Genomic DNA, 25,610 nt, shown 5'->3' on the forward strand with positions numbered 1-25,610 from the left:
TCCCAGGATCGAGTCCCACATCAGGCTTCCTGCAGGGAGCCTGCTTCTCCCTCTGCCTATGTCTCTGCCTCTCTCTGTCTCTCGTGAATAAATAAATAAAATCTTAAAAAAATAGAGGGCATCCTTGCTCTCTTTTGAGACTAAAGTTTCTCTATCAAAAAAAAAATGTTTTTAAACATTTTATTTATTTGAGAGAGAGACAGAGGGAACATGAACAGGGGTGGGGTGCAGAGGGAGAGGGACAAGCAGACTCCCTGCTGAGCAAGGAGCCCAAGGTGGGGCTGGATCCCAGAACCCTGAAATTATGACCTGAGCCGAAGTCAGACACTTAATGGACTGAACCACCCAGGCACCCCTCTCTGTCAAAAATTATGTTTACTGTGGGCTTCTGGCAGTCTTTATCAAGTAAAGTATATTTTCTACTGTCTCAGTTTTCTGAGCACTTTCAAAATCACAAATTGGGGTCACCTGGCTGGGTCAGTTGGAAGAGCATGTGACTCTGGATCTCCAGGTCATGAATTCCAGCCCCATGTTGGGTGTAGAGATTACTTTTTAAAAAATCAAATCAAATCAAATCACATATTGGTTTGAACTTTATCAAATGCTTTTTATTTGTATACTGAGATAATCATGTGATGTATTTTTTCCTCTCTCCTATTACTGTGAGAAATCGTTCTAGACTTTTCTGATGTTAAACTATTCTTGCACTGATAGAATAAACTCTACATGCCCACAATTTTTGAAATAGATTTTATTTTTTAAAGATTTATTTATTTACTTGAGAGGCAAGAGAGAGAATGAGCCAGGGTGAGGGACAGATGGAGAGGGGGAAGCAGACTCTCCATTGAGCAAGAAACCTGACATGGGGCTCGATCCCAGGACCCTGAGATCATGACCTGAGCTGAAGGCAGACACTTAACCGACTGTGCCACCCAGGTGCCCCAAAAGACTTAATTTTTTTTTTTTTAAGACTTAATTTTTTAAAAGCAATTTTAGATTCACAGAAAAAGTGAGTAGAAGGTACAGAGATTTCCCATATACCCTGTGCACTCACAAGTCATAGCCTCTCCTGTCATCTACATCCTTCACCAGAATGGTACGTTTGTTACAGTTGATGAACCTACATTAACACATCATTATCATCCAGAGTCCATAGTTTACATTAGAGTTCACCCTTTGTGTTGTACATTCCATGGGCTTGGACAAATTTATAATGACATGTATCCACCATTATTGTATCATACAGAATAGTTTCATTGCTCTGTAATTGTTGGTTTTTAAATTCAGTCACTTAAGGGTGCCTGGGTAGTTCAGTCGGTTAAGCTTGTGACTCTTGATTTTGGCTCAGGTCATGATCTCAGGGCCCTGAGACAAAGCCCTGAGTCGGGCTCCATATTGGGTGTGGAGCCTGCTTAAGATTCTCTCTCTCCCTCTGTCCTCCACCCCCACCCCCAGCATGTTCTCTTGCTCTAAAATGAAATGAAATAAAATAAAATTTAAAAATTAAAAAATTCAGTTGCTTAATATTTTATTTCAGATGTTTACATTTATTTTTATATTTTAAATGGGCCTATACTTTTCTCATGGGGATTCAAAATAGAATGCATATTCTATGAAACTGAAATGAGATGTTGAATTTTTCCATGGTGGATGCTCGTGGCCTCCTTATCATTTTTATGTTGATGGTACATTTATATCCCTAAACTTCAAATATGTATATTTACCTATGTGGTAAACATAAACATACCTAAGTACCTCAAAAATACTGAATTTATTCTCTCCCCTTTTACCAAACCTATTATTTGTATATCTGTGATCTCAAGTAATGACATTGCCATCAACTAAGTCCTGTGAGGCAGAGATTAGTGATCATGCTAGACTCTTCTCCACTCCTCTCTTCCAAGACCTGCCTATTTTTCACCTCTTACATTTAAAAACATTTTCCTCTCTTATGCTCTCCTGTCTTAGGCTCTTAAATAGTCTCCCCGGTTCTAACATCTCCCGTTTATTTCTTGGCCTTTTGGCTAAGATCATGTGTCTAACATCTCCCATTTAACAAAAATTCATCCTCTATAGTGCTGTTAGAGTTAAAATTGGAAAACATCACTTGGCTGCTTGAAACCCTCTGTGACTCTACAGCACCAAAGACCAATGTCTAGTCTCCACATCCCGGCTTACAATGACACTCATCTTGATTCCTAACCTTGTACTCCACCAACTTCTATCCAATACTCTATTTTCCTCATATACACCATATACACTCTCTGAAAGTGTTTTTATATGCCTTACCTACTCTAATCCTGTTCAACCTCACCAGTGGCTCTTCCTGTTTTTTGGCTGATTCTGTGACCTTGCCCTGACCTCTAAAATTCTAGACAAACACAAGGAATTTCTCTAATGTAGCCATATTCCCAAAGCAATTTATTCCTGCCTCATGGTTTTAAATACCATACAGATGCTGATGGTTTCAAAATTATACCTCCAGCTTGGATATCTCTCCTGAACCCCAGGATAATATATCCCACTGTCCCTTCAGCATTGTCAGGCTAGGTTTACATCTCACATTCCATAGTCAAGTCTTGATTTTTCCCTCCCAAACTTGTTCTTCACAGTCTTCTGTCTCCTTACATGACAGCTCTGTTCTAGTTACTTAGTTCAATTGCCATGGATTCACCCTGACTACTTTCTTTTTTTCATACCCCACACCCAGTTTATCCAATGAATCCTGTTGGTTCAACCTTCAAAATATATCCAGAACCGGAATACTTACAATTTTCTTCAGCGTCACTTTCTGCTCTCACTTTGCTACCACCGCTCTGGCCACCTCTGTGTCCACTGAGCATGCTACATGATCCTTGGTACCATGATCTGCCATTCTCATCCTTGCTCACTCTGTACCATCAACCCTATCTTCCTCACCCTCAATAAAAGAAAAATATTCTTTTATTTTTAAAGATTTTATTCATTTATTCATGAGAGATACACAGAGAGAGGCAAAGACACAGGCAGAGGGAGAAGCAGGCTCCATGCTGGGAGCCTGACATGGGACTTGATCCTGGGTCTCCAGGATCATCACACCGTGGGCTGAATGAAGGCGACGCTAAACCACTGAGCCACCTGGGCTGCCCGGCACTGATTTTTAAAAAGTATAATCCTCATATATATACTACCCACATACAATGAGTATTTTATACTCCTATAAAAATGGCATAATACTCATATAGAACACAATACTTATATAAAAAAACAATCCCAGAGTTCCCTAAAGTTGTAAACTTTCATTTTTCAAAGGTGAATAAAAACTTTTTACTTTACTTTTCTTTTTTTTTTAGAGAGAACATGAGCAGGGGAGGGGCAGAGAGTGTCCCCAGGCAGGCTCCTCACTCACCCAGGGCAGAGCTTGACTTCGGGGTTGGAACCCACCCCACAATCCCAAGATCACAATCTGAGTCAAAATTAAGAGTCAATGCTCAACCACCTGAGCCACTTATGCGCCTCTGAATAAAAACTTTCTTAATTTAATGAGGGATGATCATTCTTCCGAACAAAATAATATGAATATGGTTTGGAATAAAGATTGAGTAGGAAAAAAGCTGAACTGAGAAAAATACTAAGACAATTCATATATCTAAACAAAGATGGGAATTAAGGCATTAAGTATCTGTGTTAAAAAGGCAAGGTACCTTTTCAGCTTTTGACTCGAAGAGGGCAAAGGTGTAACTGTCTTCTGTTCATCCGACACCAACACCAGCCGCCTCCTTCATGCCACCTAAATTCAATCCCAACGAGATCAAAGTCGTGTACCTGAGATGCACCAGCGGTGAGGCTGGTGTCAAGTCTGCCCTGGCCCTGAAGATCAGCCCCCTGAGTCTGTCTCCAAAAAAAAGTGATGACATCACCAAGGCAACCAGTGATTGGGAGAGTTTGCAGATTACAGTGAAATTGACCATTCAGAATAGACAGGCCCAGATTGAACTGTTACCCTCTGCCTCTGTCCTGATTATCAAAGCCCTTAAGGAACCACCAAGAAACAGAAAGAAGCAGAAAAACATTAAGCACAGTGGAAATGTCACTTTTGATGAGATTGCCAATATTGCCCAACAGATGCTTCAGTGATCTTTAGCCAGAGAATTCTCTAGAACCATTAAAGATGTCTTGCGACTGCCCAGCTGTGGGCTACAATGTTGAGGCTGCCACCCTCAGGACATCACAGATGACATCAATAGTAGTGCGATGGAATGTCTAGCTAGTTAACTACAAAGGAAAATATTTCAAAAAAGGATGATTTGACAACCAAATAAAAAAGTAAATAAATAGGCAAAGTACAAGTTGGATAAATACAAATATTTGCAAAAAACATACAAATACAATTTACATAAAGGATTAGTATTTATATATAAAAGAGCTAACAAATTAAAGCAGACAACTATCCCTAAGAGAAAAATGAACAAAAGATACACAGAAAATTCACAAAGGAAGAAACACAAATATCCAATAAGCATAACTTAAGATATACATTGATGTTATGAAAAAACAACCAACCGCAACCTTGTTAATCAAAGAAATCGCTTGTATCTAAAGCATTATTCCATTGTTGAAAAATAATGATAATTTTTAAAGAACTGGATCACAAGACTAGAAGTATACATCGCAAAAAAATTAATCATGGTTAAGCTGGATGGTGAGAAAATTATTTATTTTTTCTACATTTATAAATTTTTCAAATATTTTACTTATTTATTTGAGAGACAGCAGGCTCTCAACCGCTGAGCCACCCAGGGGTCCCCTAAATTTTATTATTTTTAAAAGATTTTATTTATTTATTCATGAGAGACACAGAGACAGAGGCAGAGACATAGGCAGAGGGAGAAGTAGGCTCGCTGCAGGGACTCATTCCAGGACCCTGGGATCACCACCGGAGCCAATGGCCGATGCTCAAACCAGGTGCTCCTATAAATTGTATTTATAGTACAAGTAATCTCTACATCCAACATGAGGCTTAAACTTACAACCCCCAGCTCAAGAGCGGCACGCTCACAGTCAGGGCCTGAGCCAGCCAGGCACCCAGGTCATCATGCTTTAACGACAGTTTCATTGTTTATTATGTAGGTTAAGCACTTTTCCTCTTCCACTGTTCCCCCGCCCCCCTCTTTAGCCCCCACTGCAAAAGGCAGGGGAATAAAAAAAATGAAATACCTTTGACATTGATTGGCATATCTACTAAATATGTTAGTATAGGAGGCTTTCCTATAATTGGCATATTTCGTTCCAGGCTCCTGCCTGCACCTGAGATAGGAAACTCCACTGCACCGTTCACTGGCACTACATTCTTACAGAAAATGTGGACAGTAAATATGATGCAGATGTTCGTTTCTTACCACGTATAAGTCATGCATTCAATAACTATTTCTGTGCACATATGATACATGCACAAGAGGAGTCTTTGGTATGCTATCTCCCACCCACCACCTGACGTTTTGACTTTACAAAGTCGATGCCTTCTTTTCCCCTTCTGGGGAGAGAAATGTACTGGGAATAGAGACATAATGTCTTCTAGGAACGCAGGTCTTCTTCCAGGAACGCAGTTAGCAAACACGAGCTTCGGTCCAGCGCTCCCAGCCTAGCTCTCCGGCACCGCGCTCGAGCCCCGCCCCGAGCCCCGCCCCGAGCCCCGCCCCGAGCCCCGCCCCGAGCCCCGCCCCGAGCCCCGCCCCGAGCCCCGCCCCTTCTCGACACGCCCCCGGCGCGTGACGCCATGACGCGCGCCGTGCGCCGCGCCCCCTGTCAGAGGCGGCCATTGTTCAGTGGGTCTCGCTGGTTGTGCCGGGGCTGAATTGGTCCTGCCCCTCTCTCCAAGTCCCGGCCTCTCCCTGAAGCTGGGAGAGGGGGCCAGCCCCGGCTCTGAGCACTCTGCGGTCCTCGGGTGCAGGCCACCATGAGCAAACGGAAGGCACCGCAGGAGACGCTCAACGGGGGAATCACCGACATGCTCACAGGTTAGCACCGGGCCGGGCGCTGCTGCTGGCTTTCTTCTTTCTTCTGGTCTCGTAGCCTTCCCTTGCTTCTCTGCCGTCCCCACAGCCCTGTGGATGGGGCCAGCCCCTTGCAGCGGGTCGTCTTCCGTGCGGATCTTCCTCCGCCGCCCATTGCTGGTGGCTGAATGTCAGTCCTGCTGGGGACCCCCGTGTCACCGCTGGGGCTGTGGTTGATCTGGCCCGCGTACAAGGGGCGGGGGGTGTCACTGCCCCTTAAGACGCTATTACACCCCCTCTGGAAAGCTCAGTTCTCGTTTGTTTCCTCGTGGTTCTTATTCACCCGAGCCTCTTGTTGCTTTTGCAGAACTCGCAAACTTTGAGAAGAACGTGAACCAGGCAATCCACAAGTACAATGCTTACAGGTGGGCCCGTGCAGCTTTCTCTGGTAGCGTGCGTCCTGGGATGTGTGGCAGTTAACAGGGCTGAGGGGCCAGTAGATATTTGGACCATATGAGAAGCGAATAAAGCAAGAACTGAGGGTATTGGCTCTGTGGTGGTACCTAACTGCGATCGTTCTGGGGTAACTTGGGCATAACTCTGTAAGGATCGTTTCTGACGAGTTCCCAATTCTAATTGGGAAAACAGGTGTAGCTGATAATGTATTTTTCCCGTCATCAAATATGAATTGATGAAAATGGAGTTTGATTTTAAGCCATAATGAAAGACAGTGGATTAGGTCTGTGCTGTGAAATGTTATTCTGGTTGGTGTTTGGCTACTCCTTGGCTCTCATCCTTGTCCATCTCACCAGGGCCTTTGTGGCAGCCGATAATCCCACATCCAGTTATTTGTGCCCCTCAGCCTCCAAACATGTCCAAGTCCCTCAGCTCTTAAAAGCAAAAACAAAGCAGTCTTAACTTCCCTCTACCCTTTAGGTAGGTGCTGTCTCTTTTCTCCACTTTATAGTTAAACTTCTTGAATAATCTGTGTTTCTTGCCTGGACTTCCTCAGTCCTCATCATTCATTATCTCATTGTGGTATAATTTCCATCCCACCATTTCTCTGAAGGTGCTCTCACCTGCATCCCACCTTATTGGGCTCTCATTGGCATTCACCATTAGCTCATTCCATTTAAGTCTTACCCTTGAATTCTGGGATGGCACTCCTGTCTGTTCTTTCACCTCTTATATCTTCCTTTCAATGACAGTAGTTCCTGGAGGTCTGCCCTTAGTCTTTTTTTCACACTTTTATAATTTCTTTGGCAATCTTACCATTCTTGGCTTTGGATACTGGTTATGTCAGTTGGCTCCAAATCTGTATCTCATTGGGCTTTTCTCCAGATTCTTAGGTTTCTGTTACCTTTATCTTCATCCTTTCAAAGTTGAGCTCAGCTCTCTATTTCCCTTCCCATTCAACATAATTAAAAACGGATTATGCCCTTATCCCTCTTAACTTCCTGTTTAAAGTAATTGTATTATCATCACTTGGTGATTTAAAAATCAGAGACATATTCAACATTATATTCTTTAAAAAAAAAAAAGATTTTTTCTATCTATTCGTGAAAGACACACACAGAGAGAGAGGCAGAGACACAGGTTGAGGGAGAAGCAGGCTCCATGCAGGAGCCCGATGTGGGACTGGATCCGGGATGACTCCGGGATGATTCCCCGAGCCAAAGGCAGATGCTCAACCACTGAGCCACCAGGAGTCCCACAACATTATATTCTGTGTAAGTCACAGCAGGCTTCAGAGAGGAGGTGTTTAGTTTTTAAGGAGACTGTCAGGGGATAAGTGAAAGGAAGAACAGTCTAGAGAAAGGAAACAAAATGTGCCAAGGCACTGAGACCTGAAGGAGTATAACATTTTCCCAGACGTCAGTAATTCACTTTGCTTATGGAGTATGGCCTGAGTGGGAAGTAAGTCTGGAAAAGCAGGTGATGCCTGCACGCACTTCCCTACCCTGATGAAACATTTCTCTTGATTGTGGCCAAAGTATTCCTTTGAAAATAGTTATCTGATCCTGTCATTCTTCCATATCAGATAATTAAATATTTCCTCTTTACCTTGATAAAGCTCAAATGCATTGTGGTGGCATACAAAAAGCCTTTCATGCTTTAATTCTTCCTTTCAGGCCCCATAATGCCAAGTTGTCTAGAACTGCTTTTCTTTACTGAAACAATTCCCTCAGCAAACTGCCCTCAACCTACTTTTCCAGACTCATCCTCAGTAATAGAGAAGTTCAAATCCAAATCTAAAAGCTTATATGTACGAGAATAGTATGAAAAACCAAGGCAGCAAAGACTACCCAATACTTATGCTTTAGACTTAGATGTACTCTGCTTTTATCAGCCTCTCTGCTAAACTGCATTTAGCATTGAAATTATACACCATCAAATACTCCAGGGTGTGTCCAGTGTGTCACCAGATTATTGAGCTGAATGTGCGTGGAGATAGGCAAGAATCATAAGCCAGTGCTTTATGTGGAACTGAAATAAGCAATGAAGAAAAAGAAAATATGTATAAGGACATAGGGGAATGCAGTTGTAGTTTTAAGCTCTGAATTTAAAACTAGCCATCTAGGGGCACCACTCCTGGGATCGGGATTGAGTCCCACGTTAGGCTCCCTGTGGAGAGCCTGCTTCTCCCTCTGCCTGTGTCTCTGCCCCTCTGTGTCTCTCATGAATAAATAAATTAAAAAATCTTTTAAAAAATAAGTAAAAATAGCCATCCAGGGTCACCTGGGTGATGCAGTCTGAGTGTCCGACTCTTGGTTTCTGTTGAGGGTATTGGGATCAAACCCTGTGTAGGGCTTTGTGCTTGGATTGGAGTGGTTTGGGATTCTCTCCCTCCCCCTCTCTCCCTCTCTGCCACTCCCCCTTCCCCTCCCCCTCTCCCCTTCCCTCTCCTTCCCTGCCCCTCCCCCACACATGCATGCTCTTTCTCTCATTTTCATTCTTATTCTCATTCTCTCTCCCCTCTCTAAAATAAATAAATCTTTTTTTTTTAAAGATTTTTATTTATTCATTCATGATAGACACAGAGAGAGAGAGGCAGAGACACAGGCAGAGGGAGAAGCAGGCTCCACGTCGGGAGCCCGACGCGGGACTCGATCCCGGGACTCCAGGATCACACCCTGGACCAAAGGCAGGCACTAAACCGCTGAGCCACCCAGGGATCCCCATAAATAAATCTTAAAAAAAAAAAAAGCCCATAGCAAGGGACCCCTGGGTGGCTCAGTGGTTGAACGTCTGTCTGCCTTTGATTCCGGGGTGCTGGGATTGAGTTTTGCATCAGGCTCCCTGAACGGAGTCTGCCTCTGTCTCTGCCTCTCTCTGTGTGTCTCTCATGAATAAATAAAATATTAAAAACAACAACAATAAAAACCCCATAGCCATCCATAAGCCACTTTGGTATCTAGTATTCCAAATACCACTAGTTGGCACATTTTTTATGAGAGTTACGAACAACTTCTAAAAACTAGCTTAATCCCTAAAAGGAAAAGCTACTAGTGTGATGCATCTCCCTAATTTTAAATATATAGGTAAAATTATCCTCAAATGTGAGGATTTTCAAGATACTTCTGAAAATTATGCAGGTGGTCTGTCAGCTTACTCGAGTTATTTTAAGTTTGACACAAATGTGGAAAATTAGTTACTGTCATAAAAGTTGAAGCTGCATATTTGCTTGTGTGTGTATTCTAATTTAAGAAAAATTAAGACCTCACTGGATTTCTAACTGAATTTCTTTTTTTTTTCTTCTTAGAAAAGCAGCATCTGTGATAGCAAAGTACCCACACAAAATAAAGAGTGGAGCAGAAGCTAAAAAATTGGTAAGTTTAGTGAGCAAGCTGAATTGAAGAGTTCACACATGTTTAAATTTGGTGGATTCCCAGAAAACTAAATTTGCCTCTTTGAAGCTGCCTTCATCCACACTGGCAGATTTTACTGCTCCTCTTTTTACTGGGGAGTGTGGATTGAAATTTTGCTTTATATATATGTAATTAAATTTTTTCTATACCCTGCCCTATATATATATGTACTTACATTAAATTTCAGCTTGAGTGTCAGTTCTCAAGAACAGTATAGTGACAGAATGGTATTGGCTTGTCTTGATCCCAGCTATCTTTGTCTGATCCCCAGGTATAGGAACTTATGTGAGTTAATGAGTTAGTGTTCCCAAGGAAATCTTACCTACTAATCACATAATTAAGCCCCTTTGTGTATTATTTCCTTTAGCCCTCTTCTCTGTATTTTCCTTAAAGCCCTGTATGCTGTGTCACAGTATGTGTCATAGTTCCTAGAGGGTCACATCTTAGTAACTTATACATTAATATTGCTATGAATATCCTAGGAAAGTCTACCTATTGGTAGATTGTTCTCTTTCATCTAAATCTCACTAAAAGATTCTAAGTTCCTCAAACTTGAGGACTGAATCTTATTTGTCTTTTGTTAAAGATGTCAAACTGACATGGCTTCTAATTAGTCTAGGTCCTCCAGTTCACCTTCTTCTGTTGACAAAAGCACTCTAGAATTTAGGTAGCAACATTTGATTGTCCTTAATTTTCTCATGAGAGCCTTCAGAGTATGAACCATAACTGTCCTATTATTTTCACCTTCAGGGTCATAAAATTACCTAAATCTTGTACATTTTATGATTGACAGATTTTCTATATTAATCATGTGTTACATCGTCATCTTGAATTTATTACTCAATACTGACCATGCCTTGGTGTACAGGTTTTAAATTCTTTGTGCTATAAACAATTCTCAGTGTCAGTATATCCTCCCCAAATAGGCTAGCCAACAAAGTTATAAATACATTGGATTTTGATTCTGAGTTTTTCTGTTGGTGAACTCCTGCATTATTAACTTCAGGAGGTACTTCTGCTTCCATTCTGTTCCCTTTATATCACTATTGAATTTCTTTTTCCGGCAGCCCCGGTGGTGCAGTGGTTTAGCGCCACCTGCAGCCCAGGGCGTGATCCTGGAGACCCTGGATCGAGTCCCACGTCAGGCTCTCTGTATGATGCCTGCTTCTTTCTCTGCCTCTCTCTCTCTCTGTCTCTATGAATAAATAAATAAAATCTTTAAAAAAAAATGAATTTCTTTTTCTATGTTAACTGTGTGTAGCCTACTCATTTATTAGATTTAAACTTTAGACAAGCTCTGATACACTTTATCCCAAATCTGAGCTTATGGTATATCCGTAAAAAAAAACACAGAAATGCAAAATTCCTTTTGCATGAGACTGGACTTAATATGACAATCTCATCATTATTCCTTTCCAATATTGTATTAAAAATCACAGACCTACTCTTTGGCACATATGAGTGCTTCTCAAAAATTCTAGAAATCTGATGTTTCCAGAGTGAGTGTTTGCCTCTTAATCTTTAACGTTAGGTATAGAAAGTAGCCAGGGCCTAAATTACTTTAGGTCAGGATGAATCTTCTGACCTAGAAAATAAGAAACCTGAGCAGTTTCCGTTTTCTAGTTTATTTCCTAAATCTTGTTCCCTTCTATCGGGAAATTGCTATTTTCAGAACTTGAATATGCATTCAATCATCTTGGAACACTTAATCATTAAATAAATCAAGAATATAGAAGGCTGAACTTAGGGTCAAGAGACAGTAGGAAATGACTGGCACAGATGTTGATGCATTTGAACATTTAGCTAAAAAGGACCAACACTGCCAAGAGTGAACCGGAATGTAAACTTTGATGATGATACTTCAGTGTATGTTCATCAGCTATGACAAATGTAGCACTCTGGTGGGGAATGTTGATGATTGAGGAGGCTGTGCATGTATGGGGGCTGGGGGCCTATGGGAACTCTACTTTGTGATCAGTTTTGCTGTGGACCTGTAACTACTCTATAAAAGCCCTTATTTAAAGGGGAAAAGTGAAAATAAAAAGGATCAAAAACATGAAAAAGATCAGCTCACTAATAAACAGAGTTGCAAATTAAAACAAGATGCTGTATGATGCTATCAAACTATCAAATATAGTATACAGTATGGATAGAGATGTAGAAAAAGACATTCAGTTACTAATGATGGAAATCTTGGTGATTTCCAGCTTTTCTGAAGGATGATTTGGCAGAATGTTGGCAAAATATATATCCTTTGTCCCAGCAATTCCACTTTGAGGAATTTATCTTGAGGAAACCGGTAGAGATATATGTATACAAGGATTCATTATTTCATAATTTTGAGCACCTATAGGCCAGGTATTTATCCACATGCTCAAGGTAAAGCAGAGGAAACAGGATCTTTGCTCTCATAGGACTTATATTCTAGAGCAGTGCTGTTCATTACAGTAACCATGAGCTACATTTTGCTGGTGAGCTCTTAAAGTGTGGCTAATGTGACCAAGGAATTGAAATTTTTAAAAAAATTATTTATTTATTTATTCATGACACACACACACACACACACACACAGAGAGAGAGAGGCAGAGACACAGGCAGAGGGAGAAGCAGGCTCCATGCAGAGAGCCTGACGTGGGACACGATCCCCGGTCTCCAGGATCATATCCTGGGCTGAAGGCAGCGCTAAACCGCTGAGCCACCTGGGCTGCCCTAAGGAATTGAATTTTTAAAATTTTAATAATGTAAACTTATAATGTCACATGTGGCTGGTGACTATCATGTTTGTGCAGTTCTAGAGCAGTGGTTCTCAAATTGCAGTACCTCGACCAGCAGCAGCAGCACCTGAACTTGTTAGAAATGTAACTTTTTGGGGCACCTGGCTAACTCAGTCAGTTGAGCATGCGACTCTTGGTTTCAGGGTCATGAGTTCAAGCTCCATGTTATGTGTAGAGTTTACTTAAAAAAAAAAAAGACAGACAACCTATTAAGTCAGAAACTTTAGGTTGGGACTTGGCATTCTGTGTTTTAACATGTCCCCAAGGTGATGATGATGCAAAGCACAAGGACTTCTGCTCTAAAGTTCATGACATTGTTATCTCAGAATTCGTAAACTATCCAAATGTCACCTGTAGGGTATTTGTTAAATAAATTATGAAAAAGTCATACAATGACTTACCGTGCAGCTATTAAGTATATTGAAGTTGTATTCATATATTGATAGGAAATTTGTTCATGATAAGTTTTTAAGTTAAAGTACAAAGCAGAGTGATTCTGTTTTTGTAAGAAAAATATGTGTATACTTATATACGTATATATGTACATGCACATATAATTCTGCTTATGTATATAAGCAGAAAAGTCTATCAGATGTTAGGTGATAAGATTACAGTTTATTTTCATTGTCAGGGTGATGAAATTAACAAGTGATTTATATATTTTTTCTTCATGCGACTATTTCTTCTAACTTTTCTACAATAAAAATTAGTTTTAAAAAAGTAAGTCATTTAGAATTGTTTTGTTAGCTGTGTCTCCGCACTCCCTGCTGCAATGAGCTTCCTCAAAAGTTTCCCACCACCTGGCTCAGCCGAGGGGCTTCGGCAGCAGCAGCCAGAAACCCAGGCTGTGCTGAACCGCAAGGGCCCTCAGCACCAGCATGCTCTACATCACTGAGAGCCGCCTGTCTTGGTTAGATGGCTCTGGATTAGGATTCTCACTGTAATACCCCACCATTAGCTTGCATGCATGTCCAGGGACCTAAATGCCTATCCACGAGAGCATTTGTATGTTATGGTGAATGGTAAATTTGGAGAAGAATCAAAAGAATCTGTTGCTGAAGAAGACAGTGATGATGATGTTGAACCTATTGCTGAATTTAGATTTGTGTCTAGTGATAAGTCAGGATTGGAGGCAATGTTCATGGCAATGTGTGAATGCCAGGCTTTGCATCCTGATCCTGAGGATGAAGATTCAGATGATTACGATGGAGAAGAATATGATGTGGAAGCACACGAACAAGGGCAGGGAGAGCTCCCTACATTTTATACCTATGAAGAAGGATTATCCCATTTAACAGCAGAAGGCCAAGCCACGTTAGAGAGATTAGATTTCTCAGCCTGTGAGCAGCCAATATAACATGGCTGGAGTCCGGACAGAAGATTCAGTCAGAGATTATGAAGATGGGATGGAGGTAGACACTACACCAACAGTTGCTGGACAGTTTGAGGATGCAGATGTTGATCACTGAAGGTGATTTATGCTGCTATGGGATTCTGCTCATAACTAGGAAAGAACTAAAGAATTTGATGCCTCTTCTACTGTGGAGTGGGTGTTGATGAAAGTCTTTTTCCTTCTCTAAAATTTACCTGAACCAGTTCTTTTTTTGAGACCCTATATATTGAGTCAAAAAGTTGTCACCAGCAGAAGAAACTATGACCTTTGTTAACAAAGGTGAATTAACTTAACCAAGAGGGTATTTGTAGTTTATCATCTACCCAAAACTTTTGTGTATAGGTACCAGGTACCCTCTGAGTAGGCCTATAGTTCCTGCTTTCACTATATGCATCCTCTGTAACTTGGCAGGCCTACATGGTAAGAATGCACAGGCGCTTGAAGACGTAGGTAGACTGGATGGGAAGGAGGGAGGCTGAATCTAAGATATATCCTTTAGAGCCTAAGGATTCCCTTACCCCTTAAAAAGAAGGACAAAGAGATCTCAGAGAAATCGGCCACTGCTTGTTCTTCGCAGGTATTAGGGTCTTTTTACTAATTTGGGATCCAATTAATTCATTTAGGCATCTTTAGAGAGCCTCTTGGGAAATACCCTAGCCACATGAAATACCACTAATATGGATGCTTCTGACTAGCTTTTACTTCTTTTACCATGTTTCACCAGTCTGTTTTGTTATAACCTCTTAGGTTATAGTCTTTAATTTCTAACCTCTTAGGCCAGTTTCCATAACAAGTGAAATTGGGATGAAGTCCTCACCTCATAGTACTTCAATGATAATTGTTTTGCCTTTGTAATAGTTTAACAAATAAATCTAGGTTTTCTATTAAAAAAAAATGTTTTATTTAGAGCTTCTCTTTTGTCAATCATATAAGGATTTTGTTGGGAGAATATAAATTTTCACCACAGCTCAATTTTCTATGTCCTTTGTTTTAAAACTAGTTATTATGATCATTTTTTTTTTCATTTCCTATTTTTTATTTTAGCTTTGAGTGATTTGGTAAGCATTATATTTACATGATATTTTTTTAATTTTCTATTAGCCTGGAGTAGGAACAAAAATTGCTGAAAAGATTGATGAATTTTTAGCAACTGGAAAATTACGTAAACTGGAAAAGGTAAAATTCTAACTTGTTTATTTGATTATAGTGTCTACCTTTATAGCAACTATCATGAAGCATCATTGCAGGGTAACTGATGTCATTTACCTAGTGAAACTAAGAAGGAAAAGAGAAGTGGAGTTTATGGCTTTCAGTGTTCTATTTTTAAAATTTGAATATTGTTCCTGTAAAATATTCACATATTTTATGTGGCATTTTGGAGACTGTTAGCGTATGTGATAGAATTAGCTCCTTATATTCAGTATCATTCAGAGAGATTATACACTTTGATAAAAGATGGTTATATTTTAGAACTTGTGTTCTTAAATTCTCAGAAGCATTTTTATAGTTTTATTCCACCCTGGTAGTAATTATACTACTTATGGTCTTTTATGAATAAGCCTATTTATTTATTTATTTATTTATTTATTTATTTAAGCCTTTTTAAAGTATTGGATAAGTTAGAGATGAAACATCTTCATCTGCTTTGTTACTTATCTATAACCACCCAGGTTTTTCCAGGCAAATGTAAATGGCTTTTCAGGTCTGTTAGGAGACTAGTATATTTCCAGTAAGATCCTCAAAGCATTCCTACATCATTATTAGACTTTTTTTTTTCTTAAAGATTCGGCAGGATGACACGAGTTCATCTATCAATTTTCTGACTCGAGTTAGTGGCATTGGGTAAGAAATATTTTTTAAGCAGATAGAGTACTAGGGTTGGTTTTATTTTTTATGTGAGCCAAAATAAGTACATTTTGTTTTCTCCTTCAAAACCTGTACCTTTTCATCTCTGTATCTTGGACATTATGGCTCACTCTTCCATATCTTACATGTCTGAGTGGTTCTTCAGGTGATACTTCTACTTTAAAAGCCCATCCAAGGTAAATGTTACCTTCTTCATAGAACCAGTTTGATTCTCTAGCCAAAAATAATCTTCTTCTAAACTCCGCTAACACTTGATGTATGTATATCTTATCACTCCTTCCAGATTATGCCTCTTTTGCCTCACTGAGCACAATACTTATCTTAAGCATTTAAAGTTTTTTTCCATAGCAGCTAACATAGTACCTTATAAATTTGGAACAAGCACCCAAGCATTTTTTGATGAAAGAATCTTTTTTTTTTTTTTAAGATTTTATTTATTTATTCATGAAAGACACAGAGAGAAAGGCAGAGAGACATAGGCAGAGGGAGAGGCAGGCTCTTCAAGGGGAGACCAAAGTGGGATTCATTCCCAACATGCCCTGAGCCGAAGGCAGATGCTCAACCGCTCAGCCACCCAGGCATCCCAATTCTTATAAAGAAAGAATCTTTATATTTAAATTTGAGTTAACACCAAAGGGGGATTCTTTGACTTTTGACTACATAAAGATTAACATTCAAGGCTGTTGGGGCACCTGGCATGTGACTCTTGATCTTAGGGTTGTGACTTTGAGTCCTACACTGGGTATAGAGGTACTTAAAAAATAAAATCTTAAAAAAACAAAAACATTAAGGCTGTAATGCTTTGCTTAAGTTTCATCTTTATGGAATGAGGCATTCTTTTAGATATGTGATGATTGTTCATTTAAATGGTAGCATTTTGATGAAAGTTATTCTAAAACATATTAAATTCTTAAACTTAGTGTACTGAAAATGAACTTAGGGACTTAAAGCCGTTCTAAAATGTTAGCACTTGTCTTAGCATCTTTGTTCTTTACTCTTTTTCTAGGCAAGAACACTGAATACAGAAAGTGGGATAACTGGCAAAGTCAGAATTAGAACCCGTGTTTGCTGACTGCCAATTCAGTCCTCCTTATGTGCCACATTGCCTTTCTGCCATGAATATCTGTTTCTGTATCACACAATTTCTGTATAGACTCTTTGCCATTAAAATTTCAGTTTAAATACCATTTCAGAGGACTTTCCTTGCTACCCAATGTAAAATAGGACCCATCCACTCTGTCACTTTCCCCTATTTTAATTCATTTACCTGATTTTGTTTGTTTATATACTTACTTATTTTCTTTCTCTACTCACTGAGTTGTAAGTAGGTAAGACCAAGGCACTTACTTGTCTTATTCCTGCTGTATTTTCAACACCTAGAAGAGTATCTTGCATGTAATAGGCCCTCAATTCATCTCATTTGAATGGATGAACTGTTTTCCTGTTTGTATGTCTGTTTTATGAATAAAGTACATGTGCAGTATTTTTTTTTTAAGATTTTATCTATTTATTCATGAGACACACAGAGGCAGAGACATAGGCAGAGGGACAAGCAGGCTTCCTGCGGGGAGCCCAACGCAGGACTTGATCCCAGGACCCTGGGATCACGCCCTGAGCCAAAGGCAGACCTCAACCACTGAGCCATCCAGGCATACCAATATGTGTGCATTGTAACAGCTTATCCTTGAATAAAATCACCAAAATAACCACAACATTTTAGCAAGTATTTTTTAGCTCCATAATAACTCTTTCAGAAGAGCAGATATAGTTGGTTATTTGTTATTAGAGTTCTGAGTTTCACTTGATGTTGAGATAATGCTTTTTTTTTTTCATTATAGTCCATCTGCTGCAAGGAAGTTTGTAGATGAAGGAATTAAAACATTAGAAGGTGAGTATGTACAATAGGTCATCAATCCCAAATCAGATATGCTCTTTAAGAGTGGTTAATGCTCTAGCTGACTAGAACTTTTCTCAATTAGTAAAAAGGAATGGTAAGATTTTCTTTTTAACTCTAAGTAGAGAAGAATAGGTATAAAGTATAGGTTTTATTCCTATGTTAAACATGCTTAGTTTTGTAACTTAGAAGAAAATCTTTTTTTAAAAGATTTTATTTATTTATTCAGGAGAAACACAGAGAGAGAGAGAGACAGAGACACAGGCAGAGGGAGAAGCAGGCTCCATGCAGAAAGCCCGATGTGGGACTTGATCCCAGGTCTCCAAGGATCAGGCCCTGTGCTGAAGGCAGGCACTAAACCGCTAAGCCATCCGGGCTGCCCAGATTTATAGATTTAAATTGCCTTTATTTCTCCAGTAAAATTTTGAACAGTAGAGTCCTACACATTCAGCCTAAAGGCCAAGTGATATACATTGAGAAAGATTCTGTAAGAGGCTTACAATACTTACTGAAGGAATTTTTGCTTTCAAAGTGATAAAAATAGAGCCTAAGTCAAGCAATTAAAAGATATTTTCCTTAAACCTAGGATAGCAATCTTTTCAATATAATTTATTTCTTCATGAACATATGTACTATAGATGGAGATTATAGAGATAGAGATTTGTTGCAATATATGTGTGGCATTTGGTGTTTAATATTCGTGGATTCAGGTATTTGTACACAGATAGTTAGGTGGACAGGTTCTAAGGAGTGGCCTGGGTTTGAATGTGATCCCCACCACTTGATTAGAATGGATGACTATAGTGCTTTGGTTTCTTAGCTACAAAATGCTATCATAATTTCTGCTTTCTATGATTTAATGTAGTAATATATGAAAAGCACTTAGCACACAGTGCTTAGTACCGACTATGTACTTATAAATAAGAGGCATGATTAATTAGTACCATGTATCGTAAAATGCGCATTTCTCTCCATTTAAATCTTCGGAGAGAATTTATGTTTGTGAATATATAAGGGTGACTACACGAATTGCTTTGGGAGCATACTTATCTTGCTCTTTCTTTAGTAAGGCTTACTTCTGTACTCATAACGCAGTAAAGTAAGTGAAATCAAGTCACTTATTTAAAAGATTAATTAATTAATTAATTAATTAATTTGAGAGATAATGAGAGTGAGTGAGTGCTCACAAATGGAGAAGGGGCAGACAGAGAGGGAGAGAAGCAGACTCCCCACTGAGCACAGAACACCTTGTGCTCTGTCTCATGACCCTGAGATCATGACCTGAGCTGCAGTCAAGGGTCAGATGCTTAACTGACTGAGCCACCCAGGTGCCCCTGAGTCTCTTATAGATTTAAGATATGGTAGGGACGTTTTGGTGGCTCCGCAGTTGAGGGTCTATCTTTAGCTCAGGGCATGATCCTGGAGACCCAGGATCAAGTCCAACATTGAGCTGCCTGTGTGGAGCCTGCTTCTCCTTCTGCCTGTGTCTCTGCACCTCTCTCTCTCTCTCTCTCTCTCTCACGAATAAATAAATAAATAAATAAAATCTTTAGAAAAAAAAGATTTAAGATACGGTGTAATGACAGTTTTTAAATTTAAATAATAAAAATAATATGTCTCCTTTCAACAGAATTTCAAGCATTGTGTCCGCGCAAGTTATTAATTAATACTAATTGAATGAAAGAGTGAATGAACAAATGGATAATATAAATATTCATAAAACATTCAAAAGTTGTGGTTACTACTGCTGCTATTACCTTGAGTTAGCAATGTAGGTTCTTATAATGCTGCCTTTTGCTATAGTCAGTGAAGTATGGTATGATCCTAGTATGCTTCATCTATTACTCTGTATAACAATAATTGAAATTTTGATTCAGAAGTAAAAATAATCATGAAATCAACTGTTACATTTTGCTACATTGGTTTGAAGAAACTCATACCTTGATATCTGAATATTAAGAACCTTAATATCTGAATTTTTTCTTATCCTTTCAAAGTCATTTCGGTGTATTTTCCTAGCAGTTCTTTGTAAAAGGGATCACTGAATTTTGCAACTTTTTTCCAAAAATGTTTAAATTAGCACCTCAACTTTATATGTCTTCCATACAGATCTCAGAAAAAATGAAGATAAGTTGAACCATCATCAGCGAATTGGGTTGAAGTAAGATAGCAAATTTTCTTTTCTTTGGACATTTGAGATGTAAAAGTAAAATTTCTTAATTTTTTTTAAAGTAAAATTTCTTATAGCTGTTCTTCCATACACGTAATAATTCTTCAGACCTAGCTAAATACAACCATTTTTCTACTCAAGAATGCTAAGATTTGTTGCAGGCTTTTGTAGAGAACATGCATGTTTTCATGTTTTGTTAGTGCCACCTAGTTTTCTTATTTTGAGTATTTTTCCTCATTCTTTTAACTTTAGTGAGGAACTTCCTCTTAAAACATATAGGATTGACTACATCAGTCAGCGGGTATTTCTTTTGTGCTTGAAAGAAAGCACTACATTAGGTCTGTGTTAAGGATATAAACAAGGTCAGGAAAGCTCTTAAGTTTAGAGTCTAACCGAGAAGCTAGGACATGAACATGGAATGCTAAATTAAAAACAAAAAGAAAAAAACCCAAACACTGAAATAACAGTGTAGGAATAACTGGTAAGAGTGTTATATATCAAAATCAATAATTATTTCGTGTGCTGGATACTAGAACCCCTTATCTAATTGATTTTTTCTTTTTTTTTTTTAAGATTTTATTTATTTATTCATGGGAGCTACAGAGAGAAAGAGAGGCAGAGACACAGGCAGGAGAAGCAGGCTCCTCGCAGGGAACCCGATGTGGGACTCAATCCTGGGTCTCCAGGATCACGCCCTGGGCTGAAGGCGGCGCTAAACCACTGAGCCACCCGGGCTGCCCGATTTTTCTTTCTAATGCATAGTATGTCAGCACGCATCTCCTCCTGTCTTATGTAGTCTTGTTGGCAATCCAGTCCTAATAACCCCCTGAACTTTCCCATTGATGCCTTACCATAATACCTTAAATTTACACTGTTCTTCCAAGACTTTGAGCCAGTAGGAGACTGGGATGTTTTCACTTTCCTTGCATTTACATAACAGAGACCTTCTGAAGAGCTTGGTTGTTGTGAGAATCTGTTTTGAACAGGTGCTTTATCATTTTTAGATGTTATTTCATACCGAGATATCTTTGTAACAGCCTTATTGAAACGTAATTCATGTATCATATGGTTCACCCATTTAAAGTAAGTTGAGTGGTTTTTAGTATATTCGTAGAGTTGTACAACCATCACTGCAGTTGGTTTTAGAACATCTTTGTTATATCCCAAAAAGAATCCATACCTGTTGGCCTTCATTCCCCATTTCTCACCAGCTGCCCCTCCCTCCCTGCCTGCTTCTGACAACCACTAATGTACTTTGTGTCAATATAGATTTGCCTATTCTGGACATTTCATATAAATGAAATCATGCACTATGTAGTCTTTTGTGACTGGCTTCTTTCACGTAGCGTCTTGTTACTGGATAATGTTTTAAAATATGATAATTTTGCAGGATTTAAGAGCAATAAACTCTAACCCCTTGATTTGCCAGTAAGGAGCAGTCTAATTTGGAAACATACTAACTTAAATATATTTGTTTACTCTGGGCATGTAAATGTGAAGTTTATTTAAAATAAGTTTAGATGGAGTATCTGAAATATCATAAAAGGATGAGACTAAAATTTTGGTCTAAGTTGAGAAATATGCCTATCCTTACCCCCCAATTTTACTGTTACCTTATTGAACTTTAGTCTTGATTTTTAAGTGATCTTCTGGTAAAGGACACTTGATATGGTAGGCAACTTACTTTGTAAGAAGATTTAAATTTCACTAAAATCTTTTGTCTACTTATTCTGTCTTTATAGATATTTTGAGGACTTTGAGAAAAGAATTCCTCGTGAAGAGATGTTACAAATGCAAGTAAGAGTGTGCTGAATTGTATTCTTTGATTAGAATTGAGAATGTCACCTGGTGAAAAGCCATTTTTAGAATACTGACTTAATTTTTCTTCTATTAGGATATTGTACTAAATGAAGTTAAAAAAGTGGATTCTGAATACATTGCTACAGTCTGTGGCAGTTTCAGAAGAGGTAACATACTTCCTAATCTTAGGTTATTCATGCCTTGATGTTAAAATTGCCTAATGTATACCCAAAAATGGATTAAAAAGCTGTAATTTGTGTTACTTCATAGATTTACTAAGATCCAGTAGAGTATTAGCTACCTTTGTTTATAGATAGGAATATGCATTAAAAATGAGAGGAAATTCATCCTGATTTTATTATAGGATATTTTAATGACTAGTTTTAATAAATCTTGTAGAATAATTTTATGTCTATTAAAATCCTAAGAGTGATTTCCTGACTAGATGCTAGGGAAGCTGTGGGTAGGTGGTGGGTTGTTACTTTTTTAAACTTTCTTTTATTTTCTAAGTTTACTCTTATGGTTCTAAAAATAGTGTCACTGAAGTACTAGTTCCAAACCAATTCTCACAACAGCCAGGTCCTTCAGAAGATCTCCTCCTATGTGAATGTTAGCAAAGTGAGAACCAAGAGAATCCTGGTTTCTTACTGGCTCAAAATTTGGAAGGGTAACATAAATTTTTAAATATTAACTTTAAAAATCAGAATACAAAAACTTGATTTAAGACTTCTGGAATAGGGGATCCCTGGGTGGCGCAGCGGTTTGGCGCCTGCCTTTGGCCCAGGGCGCGATCCTGGAGACCCGGGATCGAATCCCACGTCGGGCTCCTGGTGCATGGAGCCTGCTTCTCCCTCTGCCTGTGTCTCTGCCTCTATCTCTCTGTGACTATCATAAATAAATAAAAATTATAAAAAAAAAAAAAAAAGACTTCTGGAATATATGATGGCAAATTGAACTTAAATAAAAAATATAAAAATTAAAATTAAAAAAAAGACTTCTGGAATAGATATCTGAATTTGGCCACTTTTGGAGTTTTGCCTTAGGCAGTAGATGATGAACTATCACAAATTCTCCAAGGTAGCTGCTGTAAGAATCTGGAGTTAGGGAGAGGACCCTGCTGAATCTAATTGGTGATGAGTAGAAAGAACATCGGCTTGGGGCCTAAAGAACGGGTCCTGAGGGCAAATCTATTGTTGATATACGATTAAAGTCTGTCTCTCCATATCCTAGTTCCCATATTTGCAGAGTGAGAGGATCAAAGTTGACTGATTGTCTAATATTTCTGTGTGCCATAAATACCTAGAAAGTTACAAAAAACACACATTGGTATACCCTGCTACAAACCTGCTAAGTAAGAATCTTTTTAGATGGGGCCTTGGAATCTGAATTTTCAGAGTGGACTTGGATACACAGTAAGCCAAATACATGCTCACTTGAAAATGACAGTCTTTATGGATTTCAGTATTTCGATTTTATTTTTATTACTATGTAGGTTATATAGTTGCATGCTTTAAAATAAAAAAGACATACACTAAGAAATGTCCCTTCTATCCTGTTAATTGCTCTCCACTCACCTCCACTGTCTCACTAATGACCACTTTCTTGCGTGTTCTTTCAGTGGTTTTACATGTAACTATAAGTAAATGTGAATGTACATTGTTTTTTCCCATTTCATTTTTTATTTTTATTTATTTAAAAAATTTTTACAATTGAAATATAGTTGACATACAGTGTTAGAGTAGTTTCAGGTGTGGAACATAGTGACAGCAGTTCTACACACTACATGGTGCTCACCTACAATAAGTAGTTACTATCCATCACTGTACAATGTTTTTTTTTTATTTTTTTTTTTTTAATTTTTTTTATTTATGATAGTCACAGAGAGAGAGAGAGGCGGAGACATAGGCAGAGGGAGAAGCAGGCTCCATGCACTGGGACCCCGATGTGGGACTCGATCCCGGGTCTCCAGGATCACGCCCCGGGCCAAAAGCAGGCGCTAAACCGCTGCGCCGCCCAGGGATCCCACTGTACAATGTTAATACAATATTGACTGCATTAATTATGTTGTACTTTTCATTCCCATGACTTAACTTACTTTATGACTGGAAATTTGCATTTCCTAATCCCCTTCACCTATTTTATCCATTCCCTACCTACCCCCACCTCTGGCAACCACCAGTTCTCTGTACTTAGAAACCTGTTTCTGTTTTGTTTATATTTGTTTTGTTTTTTAGATTCCACACAAAAGTGAATCATGTGGTATTTATGTTTCTCAGTCAGACTTATTTCACCTAGCATAATAAATACCCTCTAGGCCCATCCATGTTGTCATAAATGACAAGATCTCATTTTTTGTGGCTGAGTAATATTCCATTATATATTTATACCACATCTTTATCCAGCAAATATATGTTCTTGGTGTTCTTTTCCCCCCTTTCTTTCATGAAAGTAGCATAATACATACACAGTATGTACCTTCTTTCACTTAAAAATACATCTTGGAAATCTTTCCACATCAGTATATAGAAAGCATCCTTATTCTTTTTTACAGCTGCATAACATTTGGCTATGTGGATGTTCCATACTTTATTTATCTCGTCCTTTGTTAATAGATTCTTGGATTGTTTTTCCTTTTTTGCTAAAGTAATTGTTTTGCTTTTTAAATGGATAGAGTAATACATTTTTTTGGTGATAGTTAGGTGGTAAAAGACCCTTAACTTTTAGGATAAAGAAATGAAAAGACAAAATTTTCTTTCTTAAAATAGCTTCCATGAATATCCTGGGATCAGCACACATTCAATCGAGTCTTCTTTGTGTTTAAATATCTGGTTAAACATTGTTGATGTCTAAAAATGGTGGTCCAGAGACACTCCCATATCTTCAGTAATCAAAAATATGTTTTACATATATGTAAATGATGAATCATTAAATTCTACTCCTAAAACTAATAATACTATGGTAATTGTTAACTAACTTGAATTTAAATAAAATCTGGGAAGAAAAAAGTTTGTTTTATATATATTATACTTATAAAAATAACAAAAAATGGAATAAGCAGTATTATTTTATGCCAACTTTGTGGCAGGCACTATCCTGGATGCTTTTACATATGTTCTTAGTTGCACAAAACTATAGAGTAGTTTTTAGTAGTTTATAGACAGAGAAACTGAAGTCTAGATTAATATATAGTCCTCATTTGTAATATTAAAAAAATTTTTTAAGTAAAAAAATCCACTTAAATGGAGACAAAACTTCATAGTGTTATAATAAAAGAAAGTATAAACAACTTTACATATAATCTTCCTAAAGTTATGTGGTTGTAGAGTGAGGATCAAAACAAAAATTTAAGTCATTATAAAATGCTATATTCTTTCTTTTTTTTTTTTAAGATTTTATTTATTTGAGATAGAGCAGGAGCTGAGGGAGGGAGGAGCAGAGGGAGAGGCAGACTCCCCGCTGAGCAGGGAGCCCAATGCAGGGCTCCATCCCAGGATCCTGAGATCATGACCTGAGCCAAAGGCAGATGCTTGACTGACTGAGCCACCCAAGCACCCCTAAAATGACATATTCATACCCATGATGCCTTAATAGTAATTTTTGCCAACATTCATTAAATGAATTCAGTCATAAGAATTGAAATGGATTTTCTAACTAATAGTTAGGACATATTGTTTAATTTGAGGTTTTCAGGGCAGCCCGGGTGGCTCAGCAGTTTAGCGCTGCCTTCGGCCCAGAATGTGATCCAGGCAACCCAGAATCGAGTCCTATGTCGGGCTCCCTGCATGGAGCCTGCTTCTGCCTGTGTCTGTGCCTCTCTCTCTATGCCTCTCATCAATAAATAAATAAAATCTTAAAAAAAAATAATTTGAGGT

At 38.5% G+C, this 25,610-nt stretch overlaps 1 protein-coding gene and 2 pseudogenes across 1 annotated transcript in view; all 3 read left to right on the top strand.

Moving 5' to 3' along the window:
• Positions 1–3,747: 3,747 nt before the first annotated feature.
• Positions 3,748–4,254, top strand: LOC121490046 (annotated as a pseudogene).
• Positions 4,255–5,773: 1,519 nt separating this feature from the next.
• Positions 5,774–25,610, top strand: part of POLB (DNA polymerase beta) — a 29,604-nt gene continuing 9,767 nt past the window's right edge. The window contains exons 1-9 of the mRNA XM_041753686.1: positions 5,774–5,996; positions 6,340–6,397; positions 9,736–9,802; positions 15,110–15,184; positions 15,792–15,850; positions 17,713–17,762; positions 19,878–19,929; positions 21,681–21,735; positions 21,833–21,905. Of these exons, the coding sequence (XP_041609620.1) occupies positions 5,936–5,996; positions 6,340–6,397; positions 9,736–9,802; positions 15,110–15,184; positions 15,792–15,850; positions 17,713–17,762; positions 19,878–19,929; positions 21,681–21,735; positions 21,833–21,905 (550 nt within the window). The 5' untranslated portion in view covers positions 5,774–5,935. The remainder of the gene's footprint in view (positions 5,997–6,339; positions 6,398–9,735; positions 9,803–15,109; positions 15,185–15,791; positions 15,851–17,712; positions 17,763–19,877; positions 19,930–21,680; positions 21,736–21,832; positions 21,906–25,610) is intronic.
• LOC121490082 lies at positions 12,763–15,097 on the top strand (annotated as a pseudogene).

Source organism: Vulpes lagopus, chromosome 4, assembly GCF_018345385.1.
Source record: "Vulpes lagopus strain Blue_001 chromosome 4, ASM1834538v1, whole genome shotgun sequence".
Lineage (NCBI taxonomy): Eukaryota > Metazoa > Chordata > Mammalia > Carnivora > Canidae > Vulpes > Vulpes lagopus.